Source organism: Coenobita brevimanus, chromosome 33, assembly GCF_032717465.1.
Source record: "Coenobita brevimanus isolate Jiangsu-jjx chromosome 33, ASM3271746v2, whole genome shotgun sequence".
In the NCBI taxonomy this organism is placed as follows: Eukaryota; Metazoa; Arthropoda; class Malacostraca; order Decapoda; family Coenobitidae; genus Coenobita; species Coenobita brevimanus.
The window spans coordinates 2,755,828-2,779,074 of NC_136986.1; the positions used below are offsets into that span (position 1 = coordinate 2,755,828).

At 40.3% G+C, this 23,247-nt stretch overlaps 1 protein-coding gene across 1 annotated transcript in view; it reads right to left on the reverse strand.

The window, feature by feature from the left end:
* LOC145395713 (ionotropic receptor 21a-like) overlaps nt 1-23,247 on the reverse strand; it is a 63,884-nt gene that overhangs the window by 31,417 nt on the left and 9,220 nt on the right. The window contains exons 2-3 of the mRNA XM_080269254.1: nt 3,038-3,129; nt 1,862-1,972 (exon numbers count right to left, since the gene is read on the reverse strand). Coding sequence (XP_080125380.1) covers nt 1,862-1,972; nt 3,038-3,129 — 203 coding nt within the window. The remainder of the gene's footprint in view (nt 1-1,861; nt 1,973-3,037; nt 3,130-23,247) is intronic.

The following is a 23,247-nucleotide window of genomic DNA, read 5'->3' on the forward strand; positions in this document are numbered from 1 at the left end:
GAAAGTCACCCAGGAACTTGCCAATCAGTAGCAAATGTTCTTCATTCACTGATAATCTCACACAGAAGGAATAATAAACAAGACTTTTGATAACAGTTTATGCACTGAGTATCAATTACGAAGTCAGCTGTGTACAGGGGTCACATGCTAGCTCAAACTAAAGAACATATTTGCTGTTTATCAGCACTTGGTTTAAAGATGATAAATCATATTTGGGTTGTTAGAGCAACAAACATATATATATATATATATATATATATATATATATATATATATATATATATATATATATATATATATATATACATATATATATATATATATATATATATATATATATATATATATATATATATATATATATATATATATATATATATATATATATATATATATATATATATATATATATATATATATATATATATATATATATATATATATATATATATATGCAGAGACTTCACTTCACCGTGAAGATATGTATGCAAACTAACCACAGGAGAAATTAAAGGAGCGACAGTGAGTACTTTCATATATTACATCTCTGTCTAAAGATGTAATATACGAAAGTACTCGCTGTCGCTCCTTTCATTTCTCCTGGGGTTATTTTGCATATATATATATATATAAATATAGATATAGATATATATATAGATATATATATAGATATATATATATATATATATATATATATATAGATATATATAAAATTCATTTCTAAGCATTTTAACATAGCACTGCATTTATCATGTGTATGTATATTTAAATGTCTCAGTGAGTTTATTATATATTAATGGAACGTATTACTGTGAGCCTATACAATGTGATTAACAGCCGAGCTGTTGTGGTGATGTGATTAGGTTGGAGGAGTATGGAACTAGCAGAGGATCTTCAGACGGTACATAGAGAGCTGGGAAATTTAGGCCTGGATCACCATGCATGAATGGATTAATAAGAAGACCTGCCGAGTGTAGTGTGTGGATTTATAAGACATTGCGAACACTTTGCTGAGTCCGCCATAATGTACTGTATTGTACTTTGGTTTCGATCGGCCATTAACTCTGGTGTATAAGGTCCCGTGGTAATGTGATAACAGACCAAGATAAAGGTGCATAGGGTAGAAAATCTGGAACTTGTGAACAAATAATAAACATATCTTAAAGGTTCGAATTGAAAGATGGGGGGGGGGGGGCAGTGCCACTGCCGTCAAACAGTTTAGGGCCCATAGCGTGCCTTAGCACCGTGGCCAAGCGTTTTACCTGCTCACCGTGAGGCAGAGTGCAACAAATGTCTAAACAAAAGCCTCTTAGTGGTAGGTGGGGGCGCTCGCCATCCACTCGCTCGATGTAATGCTGGTCTCGGGTGTCTGCCCTTTCCTCTCCTCCATCCTTCTTTCTTTCCATCCTCTTCTTTCTTTCCTTCATTCTTTCCTCGTCCTTCTGCCTATGGATGACTGTACACTCCCTCTTCTGTCTTTCTTTCCTTCATTCTTTCCTCTTTCTTCTGCCTGTGAGTGACTCTATACTAAGTGACAAGCCAATTGGTTTCCTGTACACCAGGAAACCATTTACTACGCTGGATTGTAACCATATAGCCAGATTTTAGCGCCTGGTGGTTTAGTGGGTAATTACGGTACTCTAATCGGATTGAGCCAGTGAAGGTTTATATCCAAGGGGTGATTGGGGTTTATTGCTCACATAATGCCGCTCAGGGATGAGTGAGGCTGGTCACTCTCATCTTAAATGTCAGGACCAACTTGCCTAGCCCCGGGGTCTTACGCTCCTCATGGGGAAACGTAGGATTGGATGATGGATGGATGGATGGGCAAAACCCTTTCCTTAACAGACATTGCACCTACCTTACGAGCCAGGCTGACCATTCCGGATAGCTGTGTCTCAGTACTATTATCATCCAAGCTGTCCACACCCGTCTCGAAGGTTCCCAGGGAGTTGTTGAGTTTGGGTATCAGCTGAAAGATAAAGAACATGGAATGTACCTTCATCAATCCGTTCTCTTTATATAACGGAAAAAGAGCCTCATTTAGTCTGTATATAGCCCAGTTATATTTTGGAACTCTGAAAAGCTGACCGACACTTATTATTGTTCAGTGCTGTATTATACAAAATTGTACAAAGTTTCTTCAATTAGGCAGAAACCCCTAAGTGCTGAGGAGTCACAACCGTGTGTAAATTTGTGCTATCCATTACAACTGGAACCAAACAGCACCAAGACACAAAAAACAGTTTGTGGAAACAATTTCCAGAAGTTCTTCTGTACCAGCAACGTATGAGACAGTAGGGAGGAAATGGCCATTAGTATACAGACACATAGTGAAACCCTGCCACTAGAAGTATTATTGTGTTAACCCTATGGAAATGAATCTCTTGTTTGTCCTCACCCACCATTTAATTAGGATCTCGATGTAAATTGGGCTGTTGAATGCAGTGTTGTTTTGGAAGATCGGAATTGACAAAAAATTAGTGTCTGCCGTTTTGACTTTTGTCCAACCAATAGTCAAATTTATTAATTTTTCTGTCCAGAAGTCGAGCGAAGCACTAAAGAGTTGTATGTATAAGGGTGCTTCCACACTTGCCCTCGAACATAGGTTGGCAACATGTTAAACAACACACTCACCAACAAACTAACAACAAGAAGCTTGGGAAAATTTTGCTGACATGTTGGCGAACAATTGTCCAATAATTGTTGGCGTCATGTAATCCAGCATGTGGGTAGCAGTGTTGCCAGCATATGTTCGAGGACAAGTGTGGACGCACGTTTAGAGTGTGCTGTTGATTCCCTCTGGTTATGCATAGGGCTCATAAACATACGCCTTATGACAGTACTTATCCCCTTCAGCCAGAGTAATTCTTGTTTATTGCTCGTACATTTTATCTGATGTCATTAACTATTATTCATCTGTATCGGCTCTTCCAGTTCGAAGAACCTGTTCTCTACGAAGTAAAATCATCTGGGAACAGGAAGGAAAAAAGTAAGTAAAAAAGGCATCAACCAGATTAAAGGCTGTGCAGGTTACCTGGTGAGCCACGAAGGTCAGCGAGGAGCCGTCCAAGAAGTGGATGACTGAGCAGGCGGTGGATGTCCGAGTAGTGATGCTGAGAACACTCGCTGCCGCACACACCGTCTCACTTACTGGAAAACATGTTAATATCCCCCCTTAATAGATTCCCAGTGGCGCTAAATTATTACCAAATGCATATGTTCCTTGTCACTTCCTGAACGCTAAAAAAAAAAAAAAAAAAAAAAAAAAAAAAAAAAAGTTGACTCTCCCTTCCTTCCTCCCTCCTTCCAGCTCACTCACCTCCATTCACCAAGTCAGTCTTTCCATTCGCTCCACTTGGCCATATCATCTCGTGGACCTCCTAGCACTTCCCAGCACGTCCACATCAACTGTCCCTGTCGGTATGTAATTCGACGCACTCATCTCAGGTAACTGATTTTCACTCCTCACACACACACACACACACACACACACACACACACACACACACACACAAATTATTCTCGAAAGGTTTAATTACCCTAATGGTTGTTCTCAGTGATGTGGCTGAGTTTATAGCAGAAAATTTAAGTTTGCATCATTGATATGTCCCTTGTGTGACTCGTAATCCATAAGGTATGCAAGCGATATACCAGGTCCGCATGCGAACAATATACTATATATGTATATTAGTCCAGCATTGCACCTGGGGCACAGTATTTCTACATTGGGGTGTAACAGTAAACCAATTACGCTGAGTGCTTCTGTGTTCCCGGGTTAGGTAATTTATTGACGAGATACTTTATGCTCACATCCATTATCTCTTCAACAACGATCTTTTTTTAATCTTCGATATATTTTATTTTCGTTATGTGTTGCCATAGTTCTTAAGAAAGAATAGTCTTTTTGGTGTTTGTTTTATTTTTTTACTTGATTTCCTTTATCATGTTGGCTCTGATTCTCTTTGTTGTGTGTTTCACTGTTTTCCGGCGGCTCTGGCAGTTGCGTCGCCAGCTATAAGTTAATCATTCATGAGAGACCTATGGTGGTGATGACTAAGTGGGTATGATTTACAGCCCCTTTGCTAAACGAGGTGTCCTTTCAATCTGAGGACGTAATTTGCATTTTATTGCTACTTCCAATTATATTCACTTAAGAAGAGCACCTAAGTTGTAAGGGGATTATTAAAGGACGTATGACCATTTGAAAGGCCACTCCTAAACACAGTTATGAGTGATTTACGAATAACAAGCCTCTCTTAGAGAGACTATATTCCACTGTTACAACCTGTAAACCAGTCTCGTAAAGTAAAGGAGATGTAAAGGATTTAAAGTTTCAAAAATAGAAAATTGATCATGAGTCAGCCATCTTGGAGTTTTTCAAAATTTCGAGAAGACGGGCATCAACCTCCAATAAGGCCTTACAATCATACAAAATATGGGAAAATTCCAACAAATATTTTCGGAGATGCTGCGTAGAACGGACGAACGGACGCCGTATGGACGGTCAAAAATAGAAAATTGGTTATAAGTCAGTCATCTTGGATTATTTAAAACTTCCGAAAAGACAGGCATCAACCTCTTACATGGCCCAAGAGTTTTATAATTTATGAGATAATTCCAACGAATGGTTTCTGAGATACAGCGTGGAACGGACGAACAGTCGCCGTACAGACGGACGAACATGACCTAACCTAAGATTCCACTTCGTGAGAAACTAAGTGTAAAAACAAAGAAAAAGTCCTGGGTAGTGAACAGGATAAGCTCATTTGACAGAAACAGTAATACAGTGTGAAAAAAAGTCACCGCAATGAACTGGTTAACGGGCAAGATCCCTTACCTGAAAGTAACTATACCCATTCCAAGCATGAGGAACTGTTACTTAAATTCAGACAGTTTTATATAATGTTGGAATAATCTCGCTCTGAAAAGGCTAGCAACGGTCTCCAATAAAATTTCACTCTGGAGTCTTCCCATGTTAATCCTTTAGAACCAGGAGTATAACGAAAATTACGTCTTTGGGCTGGAGGGGTTAAATCAGCTGTGGTCTCTGGCTGCTTTTACATCAAACGTGTCGAGTCAAGTTGATTCATTTTTCATTCCACTTGAGTCAAATCGATCATTTTCGTTCATACCAAGGATTGAAACGAGTCAGGTGAGTCAGTACCCAGCCTCATTTCGAGGGGTAATGAACATTCTCTCGCTGATAATTGTTCCTCGGTCGTAATATATATATATATATATATATATATATATATATATATATATATATATATATATATATATATATATATATATATATATATATATATATTTACCTTGGATATATTGTATAGCCTATATAAACGCATAATAGTTAAGTGATTAAAATCATAGTAAATATTAATGTAACTAATTTCATCTGGATATCTACTACTACTGCTGAGTAATTAGCATTGCCTCTGTAACGTTAAGTCAATAATTAATTATACTTACGTGTCCAGTTCAGTTTACCAGCAAACTCCTTCCGCTGGGCAGATATGTCACGATGTCGATGCCTACGATCACTTGGGTCGTATAAAGCAGGGCACTTCCCAACCAAATGACCTGAATAATTAACCTGCATGATGATATCGTTGCTCACACCACAGTGGACTTGCAATGGCTAATCAAAAAACTGAGTCCAGCACTATCGATCACTCGGCTCAATCCGCGGTGAATCCATGAGACTCTCCCTGTGTGAAAGGTGTCTGCAAACATATATATTCAGGTGAACTGGGATGGTGAGTCCGAGACGAGTCATACCTCATCTTGACTGGACTCGACTCGCTTGGAGGTCTGATATTAACCAGCAGGGCTCAACAATGTTTTCATATTCACGCGAAAAAATGTGAGTAAGGGTAAATCCGGTCCAACGTCTTTATGGCCAAGTAGCGTCTGGCCATATGACAATGCACAAATGAACCGTGTGTTCGTGTGTGAGTCCTCATATCATAATAAATTTCTATCTCCTGACGAGTGACGACACTCATCAGGTTGGGAGAGAATTTCCAGTCGGATAGTGTTCGATTAAATTTCACTTACGTCAGTAGCATTACTTACTTTTATCTTGGCCACATTCAAACAATTACCCTTAGCTTTAAGAATTTTCGGACTGGGGGAGGTAGAGACAACATTCGCTTCGACTTGTCTCTAAAGAAAAAATAAATGCCTCATGGTAGCGAGGGTAAAATGCGAAAAACTATATCGGCTTTAAAGACTGAACTCCTTCCCTACCACGTGCCTCTCCTGTACTTGTTAAATCGTCCACAGGCAGCGCGAATAGACTACAGTCACAGTCATACAGGCGTGCGTGTAAGCTGTAAGATACATGTGACTGTAAATAAATACATGAAGTCAAGCTGCCTGCTTATTTGGGAAGTAACTGTTGATAAATATCGACGGTCTAATAATTTAGGGGAGTGAAGGTAATAAAACATCACTCTCCAGCAACAGTGATTAAGCTGACAGGATGAAATGTACACATTATTGTATTATGGATATCCAATCATTTTTATGCTCCAGAAATTCATTAACTTTCATATTTCATGTGTTGATCGCGAATGAAGAGAATAGCATTCAGCTGTAATTTCCTCATTATTTATTGCAGAATACGATACCCTGTTTTCTGTTATTTGAATGAATAATGATGGATAAAGCATTTCTCTGCCATTTTCTATACAGCTGGCAGTCACGGCACTGTATTGCTGGACCCAATACCAACTCCCGTGTACTGCGGGAACGCCCCTGTCTGCCGACGTGTATCGTGGGTTATCCTTGAGTGAAACCTTTTAATATACATGCACTAATGATTGTACTTATGCAAGATACACGTTAGTAACTCTGAGCACTCCCCTCAGCACATGTGAGTTGGCAGCTGGGCACACTCCTATATGAACGCTATCTACCTATCTATACGACTATGAGAAGCAGTATAGAATGACTTCCCATGCAAGACTTTCACACCACAAAGCAAGATCGCTCATTATTAGTAAGATTTGTACATAAACATTAATTTTGTTACACCTGGGTGCGGTAGTGCCGCAATGTATTGTTACTGATGTATGGGTATCTTGGTCAGAGGATTTTAAAAAATCGTCCTTTTTTTCCTGTTCATCATCTTCTTTTTCTCTATACTGTCTTCTGGTGGAAAATATATTCTTAACGTTAAGACTGTGCATTCCTTTATAATTTTGTTGCACAATTATTGCTAGCTGCATTCTTTTCCCCCCTTCCCTTCGTACATACAGTAATACTTCTAAAAATATGCTAAGCCATGCTACGGGAATATTTAAGATAATTCTAAATTAATCTCGTGTTATGTCAATACGGTCTTCAATAGGTATGTATTATGAATATCACTATTATTGAACTTCACATATTATACATACTTTTGGATGGCAGTAAATCAGTCTCGCCTGTCTTTAATGCCATCAGCGAGGCTATTATCCGAATCGTTACCAAATAAGAAGGAAGTTATGATACCAGTACATTCATTATTAAAACATAACAAGCTGAGTATTGTTCTGATTACTATGAAAGGCACTGACGGGGGAACCTACACGTGGTGGCGCTGTGTACCTTGGCTAGAACATCTATGGCGTCCACCAAGGAGCCAAACCTGCACATCGTCGTGGGAAGGACACTGGTGAGGTGCTCTCTACCCCAAAGGGTCGCTGGATCCCTACATAGTGTATATGCTGTACTCTACCTATAGAACTACCCCACAGAAGCGATTGATTACCTATTGTCGACGGGTCTGCCTGGCCAGATAGAAAGGGGTTATGCAATAAGAATTACTGCAGAGATGGAGCCATGGAACACCTTGCACAAAGCACAGTGCCAGGTCAAACTGGCAGAATTAGGCGCCTCCTCGGTAAACAGTTCGTCACTAAAACAAACTGATTACTGGGCAAATAACGTCAAGCACCGTGTAAGATGCATTCCATTAACATTCGATTTGATGAATAAATTACCGGAAGACTGGTTTCACTCCAAGGACGTCATTATTGTCTTATTCATTACATCTCCACACCATTTTACTCAGCTCAGGAGAAGGGTTTCAAGGCGCATGAGTTCAACATAACTAATTATACAGTGAATATATCATCCGGAAAGAGCAAGGAAGAAAGGATAAAGGTCCTTCAGGTGGCGGGGATATATATAAAGACTGTAAAAATATTTACTTGCCTGGATAGCGGAGAGTTGGTGGTGCTGAATGTGACGGGTGAGGAATCGAGAAGACCATTAGAACCACGTGCAGGAGCTGGCGATGAAAACTCTGACTGGCGGCTTGACACATCCTTAGACGTTCGTCCATAGTCACACTTCTCTGGCTACACCTCTTGTTTTCCTGTAGACGCATACAATAAAAGCCCAACATTTACAATACCTAAATCGCAACTCTTTTACAACCCGCATAAAATGGAATGGACATGTTTGTGTTAGTTTTAGCTGTTAACTCGGTGTGCCTGAAGGAAAGTATAATGAATCTAATGTCAAGATCAAGAAACCTTGGGATTTCTGTGAAGTTCTGCAACAGGAAATCTGCACACATCGTTCAGCTACGAGTAAATTTCATGTTACTGTATATAGTACGAAATGATTGCTTTGTCAAACAGTTTAAGGTTCAACAAATTAATTCACTAGCCCTTACACCTGATCCGTTGTTGGGGTTGTGATTGCTTAAGATGCCTCCTGAGCATCAAGTTATCTGACAAGGAATTTTTAAAATTACCACCAGGGAAGGAGGGGACACAGTGTCAGACAATGAAGTGCATTTGAAGGATGGAACAAATTTCGGAATATATTAAGTATACTCGGATGTAAGGAACAGTCCCAAACAACTACACGCATAACTGGCATGGAGAATAAGCGATATATATGTCTCCTTGATTGCGACACGGAACAATAAATGTTCAGCTTGAGGTCCCTGTTTCATTTGTAGGCGCGAGCAGATTGGGGTCAAGAGTTACTGTATATGGATTTCATGGCAGGCCCACAAGCAATCATCAGTGTGAGGATCAGACATAATTTGAGGCCATATTATCGCTGCCGTACGTTTCGCAACGCCTCTTCCATAACTATTAATAATGTTGCTACACGTTGTATCCGCCCGTATGTTTCACAGACTATATTGATTTTGAAGTGTTATACTCATTAAGAAAATACTATAAAAATTAATGGCACAAAAAGCAAAATATGTTACTTTGGAAAAGTGCTATGAAGTCTACAATCTGTTTCCAAGAACTGAGTGCTTACGTTCAAGCGATGCCATTGCTTCGATGTACGAAATTTGGTAAGGTTACGCCATGAACATAACTACATAACTACGATCCCTTTAAGTCTTTAATCAAGCTTAAGAAGTTTTGTTTCAGCCACGGGTAAAATACATATTAAAAAGATGAACTTGCATAATAATTTTTTGATTTTATATTCACAAGACTGAGTCAAACTCGTAATGGCTGATATTCTGATAATGTTTCAGTATAACACTTTAATATGGTACACAGGACTACATGTGCTAGTTGGTTTCAAGAGTTAATATAGGCTACCTGCAGTTACTGGATTTCTGCATTTCCTTCCATGTTTCGCACCCCATCATACAGTTTTCAGCTGCTCCCTCTTGATCTGTGTGATGCGTTATGTAGTCTCTCTTTGTCAGCTATTTCCTTTTTTGTTATACTCCTCTAAAACATTACTACATCACCTTCCTCTTATATGTTCTGGTGATGGCAGGTTGTCTTTTCAGCAGGTCTCCGTACTTTATTGTAAATCACGCAATCTAGACACCCATCTGGTAGCTGCTTTTGGCATTTATTTTATTAGGTTTGTTCTCTCAAGTGAAGGTTTCAATGCAACTGTGTCATATTCAAATGTCGGCCTAATTATTTTATGTGTCGTAATCTCTTTAATTTAATGCTATTCTTATACTGGTAAGTGGTATACAAGTTTGTTATTTAATTTGTCATTTATATGGTCTAAAACGTGGAGTCAACATTCAATCCAAAATCCTTTTCTTTAATTTTGGAAATTGAGTTTTTCCTAGTTTGTATAGAATATCGTTGCTTTCACATACACTGCAGGTTCCATGACATAACATTCTTCTTCAAGGAATTCCATCCCCATTTTCTGTGTCCACTCAAATAGTTTTCTATTACCCGTTTGGGGATCTATGCAGGATATATTAGTTTTAAAAATTTATTGCTTTTGCATCGTCTGAGGATATCTTTAAACGGCTCTCCATTCCAGTTCAGTATACTGTCCCCGAAGATATATCGTAGGCCTTGTTTGGCTGACCCAGAAAGTTTTCCACTCTTAGGTCTGTTTCATGGAACCATCCATGTCGCAATAATTGTCCAGTTTTGACGATTTATGTAGTGTATGAATTTTCTTTAGCTTCGTGCATGACACACTCAGGCTAACGCCAGAGTTTAGGGAACGAAAAACGGAGTAGATTAATTAGGTAGAAATCCCTCTGTGCCGTCATAAGTATCTCACAGTTAGCCAACCTTCCATTTCGCCTTCTCTCTATCTGCTCAGATAACTTTGGAGAGAGAGAGAGAGAGAGAGAGAGAGAGAGAGAGAGAGAGAGAGAGAGAGAGAACGTAATGTTGTCTCAGTTTTGATGAATAAAACATTCTATCTCTCGTCATCTAATGATCAGTTCTTCCATAAAAACTACTCGTTACGTAGATGTGTTTGACGGTATTATTCCTATTACGTATGCTTATTGCAGAACCTGATGTCCTATAAGTAACAAAAATATTCAACGAACGTCTCAATAATGAATGAATCAAGTTGATTTAAGCTGCATCTGCTACCTTTGAAACCATCCTATTTAAATTAGTCTTTGTAACGCCTACCGTGTATATATATATATATATATATATATATATATATATATATATATATATATATATATATATATAAAGTAGAGAGAAAAGGGTGCAAACACTTAAACTCTGCAAAGGATGTCATTCTTACAGAAACGTATCCCAGGAAAAAAAACTAAGAGGCGTTAATTTTTAGTGATATTACACATGACAGAATATGGCAATTTGAAGCTAAACGATGGCTGATTCGATTGCAAGGGTTAAGGGAGTGTGTGTTCCAACGGGTACTGATTCATACCGAATTTGGAAATGCCTTGTTTGTCCCCACTATCAGGTTTGTTTTCGTGGGATCCAACGGTGCGGTGGTGAGTCGGGGAGCTGTCAGCTGGGAGAGCAAAGAAGCCCCAGCAGCCATATCATGGGCCACAACACAGCCAGATATCCGCTGCAGGAAATTCTACTGCAATTTTCACTTAGTCCACAGCACCATATAGCGGGGCCTGACGGTGGCGATGCAGAGACGTTCTGGCTAATGCGAACTATACGGCAACCCTTTTCAAGAGTCTGATGTTTGTCGGCAGACCGTCTGGTGCAGGCTGGGAGACCAGAATCTATGTTTGCATGTTGTGATTCGGTGTTCGGGTTTAGTGTATTTGTGTATTTTTAAGCAAAATAAGTATGTTGTGTTTCTTGTTATCCTAGACTTTGGATCTACACCCCTATGCCACCTCAATACAGAATCCCACGAACCTATGTTTAACAACACATTAACATTATATGGTTGGATCCCGCAGGAGTAAAGGAGCAATATGCATACCAGTGACAAGTTATGGAGATGAAGAATTGCATTACTGGGTTAGGTGGAAATGGGGGAACACCGTGTAGCCACCAGGGAAATGCATGTCCGCATCAATAGGGTACTGCAGAGTTCAGATTATTCCAGTATAGCAGTAAAGAGAGTATGATGCAATGTTTTAATATTATATCGTTGATGGAAGATACGGATAGGAGTATGAGGGTAAGGGATAGACCTTCATGTAACCATTCAAATAAGCTGTATGAGGTGGTCGTGCCATTTGTTACCACTGATACATATCTCTCTTGTAAAATCAGCTTCCAAGAGATTAGGTGTGCTAAGCCGACTCTGTGCTTTCTTTACCGTTGCACAGTTGTTGACTTTATACACGGGTTTTATTCGTCCCTGTGTAGAGTACAACTGTCATGTATGGGTAGGCCTCCCACATCCTCTTCTCAGCAGGGTTGAGTCATTAGTTTTTCATCTCATCTCTCCCCCTCTTATTGACTCCCTTCAACCTCTGTCTCTGTTCCTCACTGTTGCATTTTTATCTCCATTCTATCGCTATTGCAATGGTCACTACTTCTCTGACCTGCCTGCTTGTATCCCTCCACCACTATGGCGGGTGCGTAGCAACCGTCAAACAGCAAACTCTCATCCCTTTTCTGTCAAACTCCCTAATGCAAGCGTTAACCGTTACTCCCAGTCCTTCATGTATGTAACAGGTCAACCCTGGAACTGTCTTCCTCTGTCTGTATTTCCTACTGCCTATGGCCTCCAGTCTTTTAAATGCAGCGTTTCCAGGCATCTCGAAATGAACGGTTCTTGAATTGGGCTCTGTATTATCTTTTTTTTTTTCTTTGACGGAAACAATTAGCGGGCCTCTGGCCTTGGGTTCATTGCATATATATATATATATATATATATATATATATAAATGTGGTGTCTTCCCTGCACATGCAGGGTCAGTATACGGTGCAGAATTAACATCGTCAATCTCATGACTTAGATTTACTTGATTTTAACTTTGGACAGTGTGGTCCCGCTTAGCCAGAGAACTCGGGCTGTGATGAGTTTAATGGAGATTCTAATTCCGTCAGTACGAACGGTCTATCTAAAGCTTTTTGAGTCTAGATGTAGAAAAAATATATATACATGATAATGTCGGGATACACCGGTTTAGGAATACACGAATAGTTTAGGAAACCCATCCTCTTAGAACATGATTTTGTAAGCATATAATATGTTGATTCCAGGTTAGATCACTATTCTTCCTTGTCAATAAAACTTCGCAAAATTTTCACAGAAACTTTGCTCCCAATATGGTTATATTTTCTTTCCTGTACATCAACCCAATCATCACATTTTTCGAGTTTCCGTTCCAACATTTCATAAGCAATTCACTCTTTATATCAGTTTACCAAATAACTGGAATCACGTCTTACGTCTTACACCTTCTTACTACCAGACGGTGTTTAAGCTTACTCTTGTGTCCTAGTGGTCAATGGGTTAGTGATGGATGCATGTAATCTCGGTCCGAAAAGTCTCTCTTTAGCTGAATATTATTGTCTGAATATATATATATATATATATATATATATATATATATATATATATATATATATATATATATATATATATATATATATATATATGCAGACTGGCGACATCAAAATGGTTGACTTAATACCTTCTACAATCTGGTTACCCACAACGGAATCCTAATAATATTTCCACCTTTTATTGGTCTTTTCACTTCTGTTTATATTCTCAAAACATTACATTCGACGTCTTAATCACTGTGTACCTTCCATTCAATTTATTATTCATTCTTTTAAATAAAAATTTACCAAATGTTATCACTTGACTATACCGTGTTAGATCCTTATGTTGGGACAATTTTCTCACATCCTGGGAATGCCTCTTGTTATTAATTTTCATTATACCTGGCCGATTGAATCATCATCACATACTACAATGTTGCACTTCTTCACACAACTATTTTGCTCTCTTCTGACATAAAGTATCTCCAATTCCTGTTAAACAGTGTAATTTTTTTGAAACGTTGCCTAACAACTTTTATTTTATTCCGGCTAACGCCAGACGATTATATTAAACTCACCACTGGGAAACCTTCCGTGGTGTAAAGGCCAAGCGGAAAGTATGGTTTTTACTACCCCTGGAAGTGAGGCAGGATGATGAACAGTTCTGGATGAAGCAAACTGCAGCACTTGTATCACTGCAGTGACTGAATACACAGGGTAGCGGTGAATTATATACTCGTATGTGTGTGAGGTGAGGGGCGTCTCGGTCTGCGTGCGGCGATGAGTGGCTGATGTTAAGCAAGCGCACGGAACGCCACCTTCACCGTGACGAATATATATAATTCATGTAAAGGGGGGTCCGCGGAGCCCCACCATTTTTGTAACTTTTCCTGATCCATTACTTCGGCAGGAAGTGTCTCCGTAAAGTGCACTGGAAATGGATACTAGAAGAGTACACCACTTACCCCTGTAGCCAGGGGACGTATTTCCGTTTTACTCTTGCTATAGGTGCACTTCAGTTTTGGACAGACATTTCAAAATGGATGAGTTAACTACAGCTTTGTTTACCTTCTTCATTTCCTATCTCATGGCTGTTCTGTTAACATGAGGAGAGGCGTTTTGAACAGGAGGGGAAAGATAAAGTCTTGTGTCACTCCTTCACTACTAGTGTCCTCAGGCTTAATAAAATAATCTGTAAGTAGCAAGATTGCAACATAATGTATAATCCAGGCCAAGGAGGGATACGGAGGCATACATGAAAGTAATTATTTTATCATCATCATCATCATCATTTAATCCTTCGTTGCCACATGATGGGCGTAGAAGTCCCGGGCTAGGCAAGTTGGTCTTGACATTTAAGATGAGAGTGACCAGCCTCACTCATCCCTGAGTGGCATTACCCGAGTAATAAACTCTTACCATCCCTTGGATATAAACCTACCCAAACTCAATCTGATTTGTGCGCCTTAATTACCCACTAAACCACCAGGCGCCATAATTATTTTACAAGTGGTCCTTCCATAATGTGAATGGCAATTGGCCATCAGAACATCATACGACTTATAACACGCAAACATAATTTTTAAGTTCACCTTTTCTCTGTGTTTGTCATATTGGACTTCACGGAAGCTTTTGGAGGGGTCTTGGTTATAGAAATATTAACTCCTTCAGTCCGAGAGGCCCTACTGAAGCGAGTAATAATGTCTGGTGGTGGCAGATTACATTGGCGTCCTGGGGCTAATAGGCTAAAGAAGGGCATGGGGCCATACCAGAAATGTTGTTATTACAGATCGCTTGCAGCAGCTCGTGTGTCTTTATTATGTACATAACAACGATATAACAATTATATCACTTACCCTATCGGAGGTATGTTGTATAGTCCACCCGGAACATAACTTTAAGCAGTTATGTTTCACAACATTCGTCTCATGCACTTATCTCTACTTTTCTAACTAACACTCCTCTATGAGCCTCCGAAGGGCATTTCTCACTCGCGGTGGTAATCGCTCATCTTCGGGCTCAGGGGCGCGCTCCTGTTGCAACGGTTCTAAGAGCCATTCCTCGGTACCGTAATATGGTTTTACCTTTTCAGCAGCCCTTTGTATTCTTTTGCCACTAAATACATTTTCAATGATATAAACACTTCCATCTAGCAGCACTTCGATCACTTTATACGGGCCGTCCCATTTGGCATTCAGTTTCGTACAGGTACCCGGCTGTATGGTCTCTTTTTTCGCCCACACCAAGCTATTGACCCCAACCTTCTGCGCTCTCCTCCGCCTGTTGGCCACCTCCCGGTATCGCCTGGTCATTTTCTGGTGGGTACCTTTGATGAGAGTGTGTGCTATCGCCAGGTCGTCCTCTTCTGCATTCATGGAAGGCAATAAGGTACCAATGAGGCGAGGGGGATGGCGTGAGAAGAAGGCATAATAGGGCTGTTGTCCCGTGCTTGAGTGCACCACTTGATTTATGATGGTTTGGCACGACTGGAGCAGCTGAGGCCAACGCAGGGGGTGTCCATTGCAGAGGGATGCTAAGATACTTTTCATAGTCCTATGCATCCTTTCAGTGGTGGAATTTCCCTGGGGATGATAAGGGGTGACGTAAAACAAGTCCACCTGGTTCCTTTGGCAGAATTTTTTGAACTCTCCACTCGTGAACTCTCCCCCATTGTCCAGTACGATTCCTCGTGGCGTCCCATAGTCGGTGAAGTATTGCCCAAGACAGTGTTTGATGTGTTGTGTATGTTTGTCTCTGAGTGGATAATATTTCACAAACCTCCTGTAGTGATCTATCACAGTAAGGATATATCGGTAGCCCTGAGCTTCAGCAACCATATCAGTCAAGTCGATCCTGATACGTTCCAATGGTTTACTTACAGGCGCGAAACCTTTCCAAGGTTGCTGCAGCCCAGTTTCACCTTTGAATCTTTGACAAGTGGGACACTGTTTCACATACTCGCATACATCTACTTTTAGATTTGGCCAATAGAATAGTTCTTCGGCTTTCTTAATTGATTTTTTCTGACCTAGATGCCCTGAGATTTCATGAGCGTCTCTTATAGCTTCTTTGGTTAATGACTTAGGAATCACCAAACAATATTGGATGCTACCATCATTTGTTTCACGAGCAAAATATAATAGTTCGTCAATCAATGCGAACTGGCTCAACATAGCTTTCGGTAGTCTTTTAGCAGGGAGCTTCTCACTACGCAAGTACTTAGCTAACTCATCCCACATGGGTTCTTCTTGTTGCTTATCTCACATCTCGTCTCGACTAAACCCAAGCCAGTTGGTTTCTGACTGGTGGAATATCACTCTGACAGGTCTAGAAAGCTGATCGGCGACTACATTATATTTACCCTTGACATATTGCACGTTGTAGTCGTACTCACGCATCTCGAGAATCCATCGGTTCATACGTGGGGATTTGGTTTTTCGCTTAAAAATGCTGGTAAGCGGTTGATGGTCTGTCATGATAGTCAAGTGGGAACCCCACAAGTAATGGTGGAAGTTGCGGCATGTGAGAACGACTGCCAATGCTTCTTTGTCAGTTGCGGAATATTTTCTCTCTCAAGGATTGAGCTTTTTAGAAAAGTAACCAATAGGCAAGTTGGAGTTGTCTGGTTGTATCGGGCTCAATACGCCACCAATATGGGTGTTGCTCACGTCGGTGGTTACAATGAATGGTCGAGTCACGTTGGCTCTTACCAATACTGGTGCATTCACTAAGCTCGACTTCAATTGATCAAACGTGGATTGGCACTCATCTGACCATTCTAATGCTACTCCAGATCTTGTTAAGTTAGTAAGGGGAGCTGCTATTTTTGTGAACTAAGGTACGTGTTTTCGGTAGAACCCTCACATCCCAAGGAATCTCCGGACTTCTTTTACTTTTGTGGGTCTTTTCATTTTGTTGATAGCCTCTATGTTTTTTGGGTCCGGCGTACTCCCAGCCGCTGAGATTTTATGGCCAAGAAAGGTTACTTCTTTTAACCCAAAAGTACATTTGCTTAAATTTAGCTTGGCCCCATTCTGTGTGAGTAAAGTGAATAGTTGCTGTAAGCAACTCAACAACATGGGGAAGTCATCAGCCCAAATTATTAAATCATCCAAATAATTCTTTACCCAGCCTTGTTTCAACAATGGAGTAAGAATGTCTTGCATTCGTCGGGAAAATATGGCAGGCGAACATTTTAGTCCGAATGGTAAGCACCTAAATCTGTAAAGTGTGACTCCATCACTGAATGTGGCTAAATCATGACTTTCCTCGTCCAACATGATTTGAAAATATGCATCACGCATATCAAGAGTCACATAGTAATTATGACCTGCGGCCTGCTCGACAAATTCTTCTAGTCTAGGCAGTGGATAGATATCCGTGGCTAGATGTTGATTCACGTGGCGATAATCTAAACACATGCGCTTGCTGCCGTCCGGCTTGTTAACTAATACAATAGGAGATAACCAGGCAGCTGTTGATCTTTCAATAATTTCTCTCTCTTCCATGTTTTGCAACATTTCAGTGATCACCTGTTTGCTTGTTCAGGGTATCGATAGATCGGTCCACGACTGGGCTGTGGGTCTGCTACTTTAATGTGAACGGGGGGACCGCTGATGGTTCCTAGTTCTCCTTTTCCCAAAATGAAGAGGGGATCGTGTTGCAGTAGTACGTTAGCTAATTCTTCTTGTTGAGCTGAAGTTAAGTGAGGCCATGTCTGTTCGTCAATTAGCTTTCGGAGTCGTTGAACACGAGTTCCGCTTTCATCAGTTCGATCACTGGTAGAGATCAGGTCATTATGAATTTTAGTAACTGAGCTGACTGTACTTACAGGAGGGTCGTCAATAATTTCATATGAGCCTAGAATGGTACCTATCCGAAACAGTTTATCGTGTTTGGCTCTATTATTGAGGGGTAAATAGACTAAGCCCTCTGAATTCACTTGTAATAAGTAAGGGTGACTATTATGACTGAAACGCGCTTGTGGGTAGTACAGTAAAGTGGTTTTAGGCTCCTCACTCACTGGCACGGCAATGAATTTGGTTTGATATGGGGTGAATCTCTCTACTGTTATGAGATTATTTTGCTTCAATTGTTGAGGGTTCCTGACGGCTCTGATAGGTGTGGCCTGGACTCGCTCAACTTTTCCTTTCCGCCGCAGAACATAGTTTACGACGTACGGGGCTCCTCCCCACATCAGCGCTCGTTGCGCACCATTCCAGATCAACGGAGATTGTCCGAGGACATCACATCCCAGCAACATTTCAGTAGTCAAGTAGGGTTCGGGACAACTGGACACCACTGTTGATGAACTTTCTCATCTCCCACTCTGATATCTACTTTGACCATACCCAGGATATGGAGTGGCGCTCCTGTGGCTCCCTGTAATCTCGGTGGATTTCTCCTCGTGTTTATTTCTGTTCCTGACCGCTTCGTGGTGGCCTCTTTAAGTAAGGTATATCCACTCCCTGTATCAACTACAGTTTCCACTATCTTGTTATTCACGCTGATGCTTAGTGTGGGCGATGGTATACCTGCGGTTAGTAAAATAGACTGATGGGGGAACTTTGTTTGGGTGGCGGTCTGCCTCGCATTTGGACTGGGTGGGTGAAATCTGTTATTGCTCCGCGTCGCTGCGCTGTGGTTTATGTGACCTGGGCAATCATTACTGCCTCTACGGCATCCCAACCTACGGCAATCAAAACAGTGGCCTGGTGGTGGTTTGGCCCAACATTCTTGCAACGTGTGTGAACTCTTCAGACAATGACTACAGTATTTTCGCCTCGACGTTACAGGAGGAGTAGATTGTTTTTGACTGAGTTGTTCTAAATTTGTTTTCAAATCCCTTAACTGAGCTCTCAATTCAGTCACTTCCTTGTCTGACTCGGGTTCACGGTTATCATGGGATGGTCTTGGTGGAGTGTCAACTACATTTGTATTTGAGGGATCTTCACTTTTATTGTCCCTATCCAGCATTGCGTTAACTCTGGTGGTGTACCTCTCTTTGAGAAGCTGCCTTTCATTTTCGATCCTGTCAATGAATTTATGGAGTGGATATCCGTCATCAAGGTAACCTTCCAATTTTTCCCTAGACTCGAGCGGAAGACCATACCACAGTTTCTTCTTAATTCGTTTATCTCGCGAGGGAAACTTTTCTTTTGGAAACTTTTGTTTCAAGAGCCGCATGCTTACACATGAACCTATGTACAAATGCCTGGGGTGATTCTTCCCAGTCATAGGTCATGCACTCTAGCTCTTGCCAAGCTCGATCTACACTCAACTTGATGGTAAACTCCGCACTCAAGAATGTTTTTAGCTCGGGCCGTGACAGCGCAAAATGCTTCTTTTGGTAATTATGAATGAAAGTGGCCAATTCGGAACCCATTCGACTTTTGGCAACCTGGATTCTGATTGCGTTACTGGTATGAGTTTGTTCCACCGCCTCACAAAACATTTCGAGGCGAGATGTAGCTTCTATCCCTTGAAGCTGATTTAATTCCAAAATTGGGATATTGCGCGGTTTTGTGAGAAAGAGATGTGAATTCATAATGTGTGAACAAGGGGTCAAGTGTGAAGGCAACGTTCTATTTGTAGTACCGAATTGTTCCTCCGCCTCATCCAATGGAATGGTTACATGATCTCTCCCCGCTTGTGACGGACGATCAGCTTCCAGCTGCGACTGAGCAAACATCTGTCTATACAGAGACATGGTGACCCTAATTTTCTATTCTTACAAAAAAAAGGAAATTAAATTTTGAAATGTTGTCTCTCTTTGCCTTTGACATTCTCACTCTCGTGGCTATTCACTTCCCCTCACTTTCTCACCAACGCCATTAATTGGGGAACGATGAATATCCCACCGCTATTGCCACCAGTGTAACGACGGGTTTTGAGTTCTTTCTCCTCTTGTTATTGTTCCATCAGTGTAATGTTAGGATTTATAATCTTACCGGTTGTTGGTTCTGGTCAACTTACCCTTTGATAATCCAGATGGTACTCGACTTAGTCTCCCCTCCTTGGTTGATAGAAAATTCACTTCAGTAAAACAAAAGGGGGAGGGGGTGGTGTTTTGACTTGGTATGGTAAAGGATAATTGTTTAAGATAGTTTTGGTAGCGTTTGTAGTTTTTGGCCGAGTCGAGATTAAGTCAGTACCACGTGTGGTCGTCGTTCCCAAAGCGAAGGAATCTTGAACTGGAAGGGGAGTGAGTTAGGCATGAGAGGACATAATTCCCTTGACTGGGTATACAAAAAAAAAAAAAAAAAGGACATATACTTTACTCTACTTTAATAAATCTATACTGGTTTTCAACAGACATTTTTAATTACATGACCTTTAGGGGTTGTACATTAAAACCATGGTTTGGCCGATCATTCATACAACATTGTCACCAGGCAAAACAATTTGGAACATTCAAGCGATTTCTGAGGTCATCGTACCTCACTCTTTATTGTCAGTTATTCTTGGGCTCGACAATAGCCTCAAGACTGGGACATTTATGAGCTTGGGTTGTCTTTTCGGGCTGGCATAGCCTCGAACCAAAAAAACAATATATCACTTGTGTTCTATTTCGTCCGTGTAGTATATCATCATCATGCAATTCACTATAACTCACAATCACTATCAATTCATAATTATTAACAATTCATAATCATCATTAATGCATAATCGCCAAAAATACATAATCACTCGGGCTTGTGTAGCCTCGAGGAACAACTCAAAAATCATATTTTTTACTCACAACCACTAAGTTCCCTTCCACGCTCCTAATTTTCTAACATATTAATATAAGAGAAAGAAAACGGTTAATGAGTTTGAATTTCACCTTTCCGTTACATGATCACATCACTTTTCAAATTTCTATTCCTTATCTACAAAAAAAGAAGTTCACTTGATAGATGAATAATACCATTTCTACTACATTCAGTTTATAAAATAATTCTTGGGTAGTGTAAGTGTGTATGTAAGACCAGTCTATGGGCAATACCACGAGATGGCCTCGTGCACACTCTGACGTCGCTGGTGTCTGGGGACTGAACCAACGTCCATTATACACGATGTTTGAGCAGCGTGTCTATGTTAAGCTTTTAACAATATTACTTCATATGGTTCACGCCAAGTAAGGATTAAACAAGAAAAAGGGGGGAAAAAGGAGGAATGTGGACAGTTCACCTGAACCAACGTCCATTACAAACGATGTTTGAGCAGCGAGTGGGCCTCCCCAGGCACGCCAGAGACGCCACTGCTAGATCAAATGAGATTGTGTTTTTGCAATATGGTGGGTTTTAATTCTCTTCACTATTTATATAGTGGTGTACACATGACGTTAGGACTTTTGATTGAATTGGGGAAAATTTGGTATTCAATCCTTACTTAATTTAAATACTGTATTTACTACTATCCCGCATTGAGTTTGGGGCAGCTTATGCCATCTAGTGACGCCTAAGGCAAGAGGGACTATTAAATCCCTCACAAATGACATTATTTAGGCCTTTTTGACTGTTAATCTTACATATTTGGGTTCTAGCAGTTTCATTAGTAAGCATTTCACAACTAGGATACGGAAAGAATTGTATACCCATCATTACTCTGTTTAAGGTTTAAACATGGCGCCCAACAACGACGCACAAACAAGGGGAAAAGCTGCGCTCATCTGTTATTCATTACTCGACCAGACGGAGGAATTCCCATAGCTCAACATCCACAATTACATCACCCAATGCATAGATACAGAGATGCATACATATAAAAATAAAGTTAACCTTACATTAATCATTAACATATGAATTACTACTTAGAACAGGAAATTATAGGCTAGTATTCAGATTACACCCTATCTAACTTAGAAATTACAGTACTTCTAAACACATACATGAATACTAAATTTGTGGCATTACATCTTAACCGACGAGAATACGAGTCTTTCCGTGACGGTCACTCTACCGGTAGAATGATATCATTTTGTAGTCTTATCCTCCCGGTAACAGATTCATATATTTGGCTTAGGGTCGTCCCCTAGTGAAGAAAATGAACGCTATATGTATATTCCTACATTCAAAAACTCCATCGTAAAAGTCTATCATACATGCATCCAAAAAATGAAGAACGTGCAATCTGGTAACCCTCTTACAACAAGGGAAGCTCCGTTTTTACTCCTGCTACCTACAGACACATTTATTAATGGGTTAGTATGTGAACAAAGGAGAAATACATTCCCAAGGACCAGATCGATGCCTGTAGTAAACAAAGCTGTGATACGGCTGACGAAGGGAAAGGCAATGAATCTGTGATAAGTGTATACACAAATAAATAACTGAAATGCAATGAATTCTTACTAGGCAATTTTGCAAATAATATGAGTTAAGTTCTTCAGGCCGATGACGTATTTTTATATTACTCTTACCGTCTATAAAAGATACTGTTCAGCTTGACGGTACACTTGTGGACTAGGGCTTGATTAACTTCTTCCTGCTGATCTTTTGCTAATCCGAACTAAATTATTTGGTAATAAGAAGAATTAAATTAACACCTTAGTGCCGGATGGTTTAATGCTGATGTATTAGTCAACTGGAGTTGTTGTTGTTGTTGTTGTTGTTGTTGTTGTTGTTGCTGCTGCTGCTGCTGCAGACCCTTCGACCACAGGTATGCATCTGGCCCTCTGGGGTTGTCCCATAGACTCCCTACACCGTTTATGTTGTGTCTATGTCTTGATGTGGCATGTGCAGTGCAGTGCTCCACTATGTGTTATACGATTACTGTGTCATCTGTGCTTCCACCCAATAAAAGTCTAAGTTTGTAACACAGGAGGGGAGGGTGATGTCCTTCTCTAAGCTTAGTTGGGTGAGCTCTATCGTCTCTATTATGAACACTCCGATGGGTGTATGTCAGGAATGGGGGCTTGTTGTATGGTGTTGTTATCGATGTGTTTTATTGCCCTGCGCGTGAAGTGAATATGTAGTTTTTATTTTTTTATTTTTTTTTTCAGTGCTATAGTGTTGTAATATCAGGAGGAGGGATACTGTTGTAAAGGGTTCGATTGTTTTATGGCGATTGT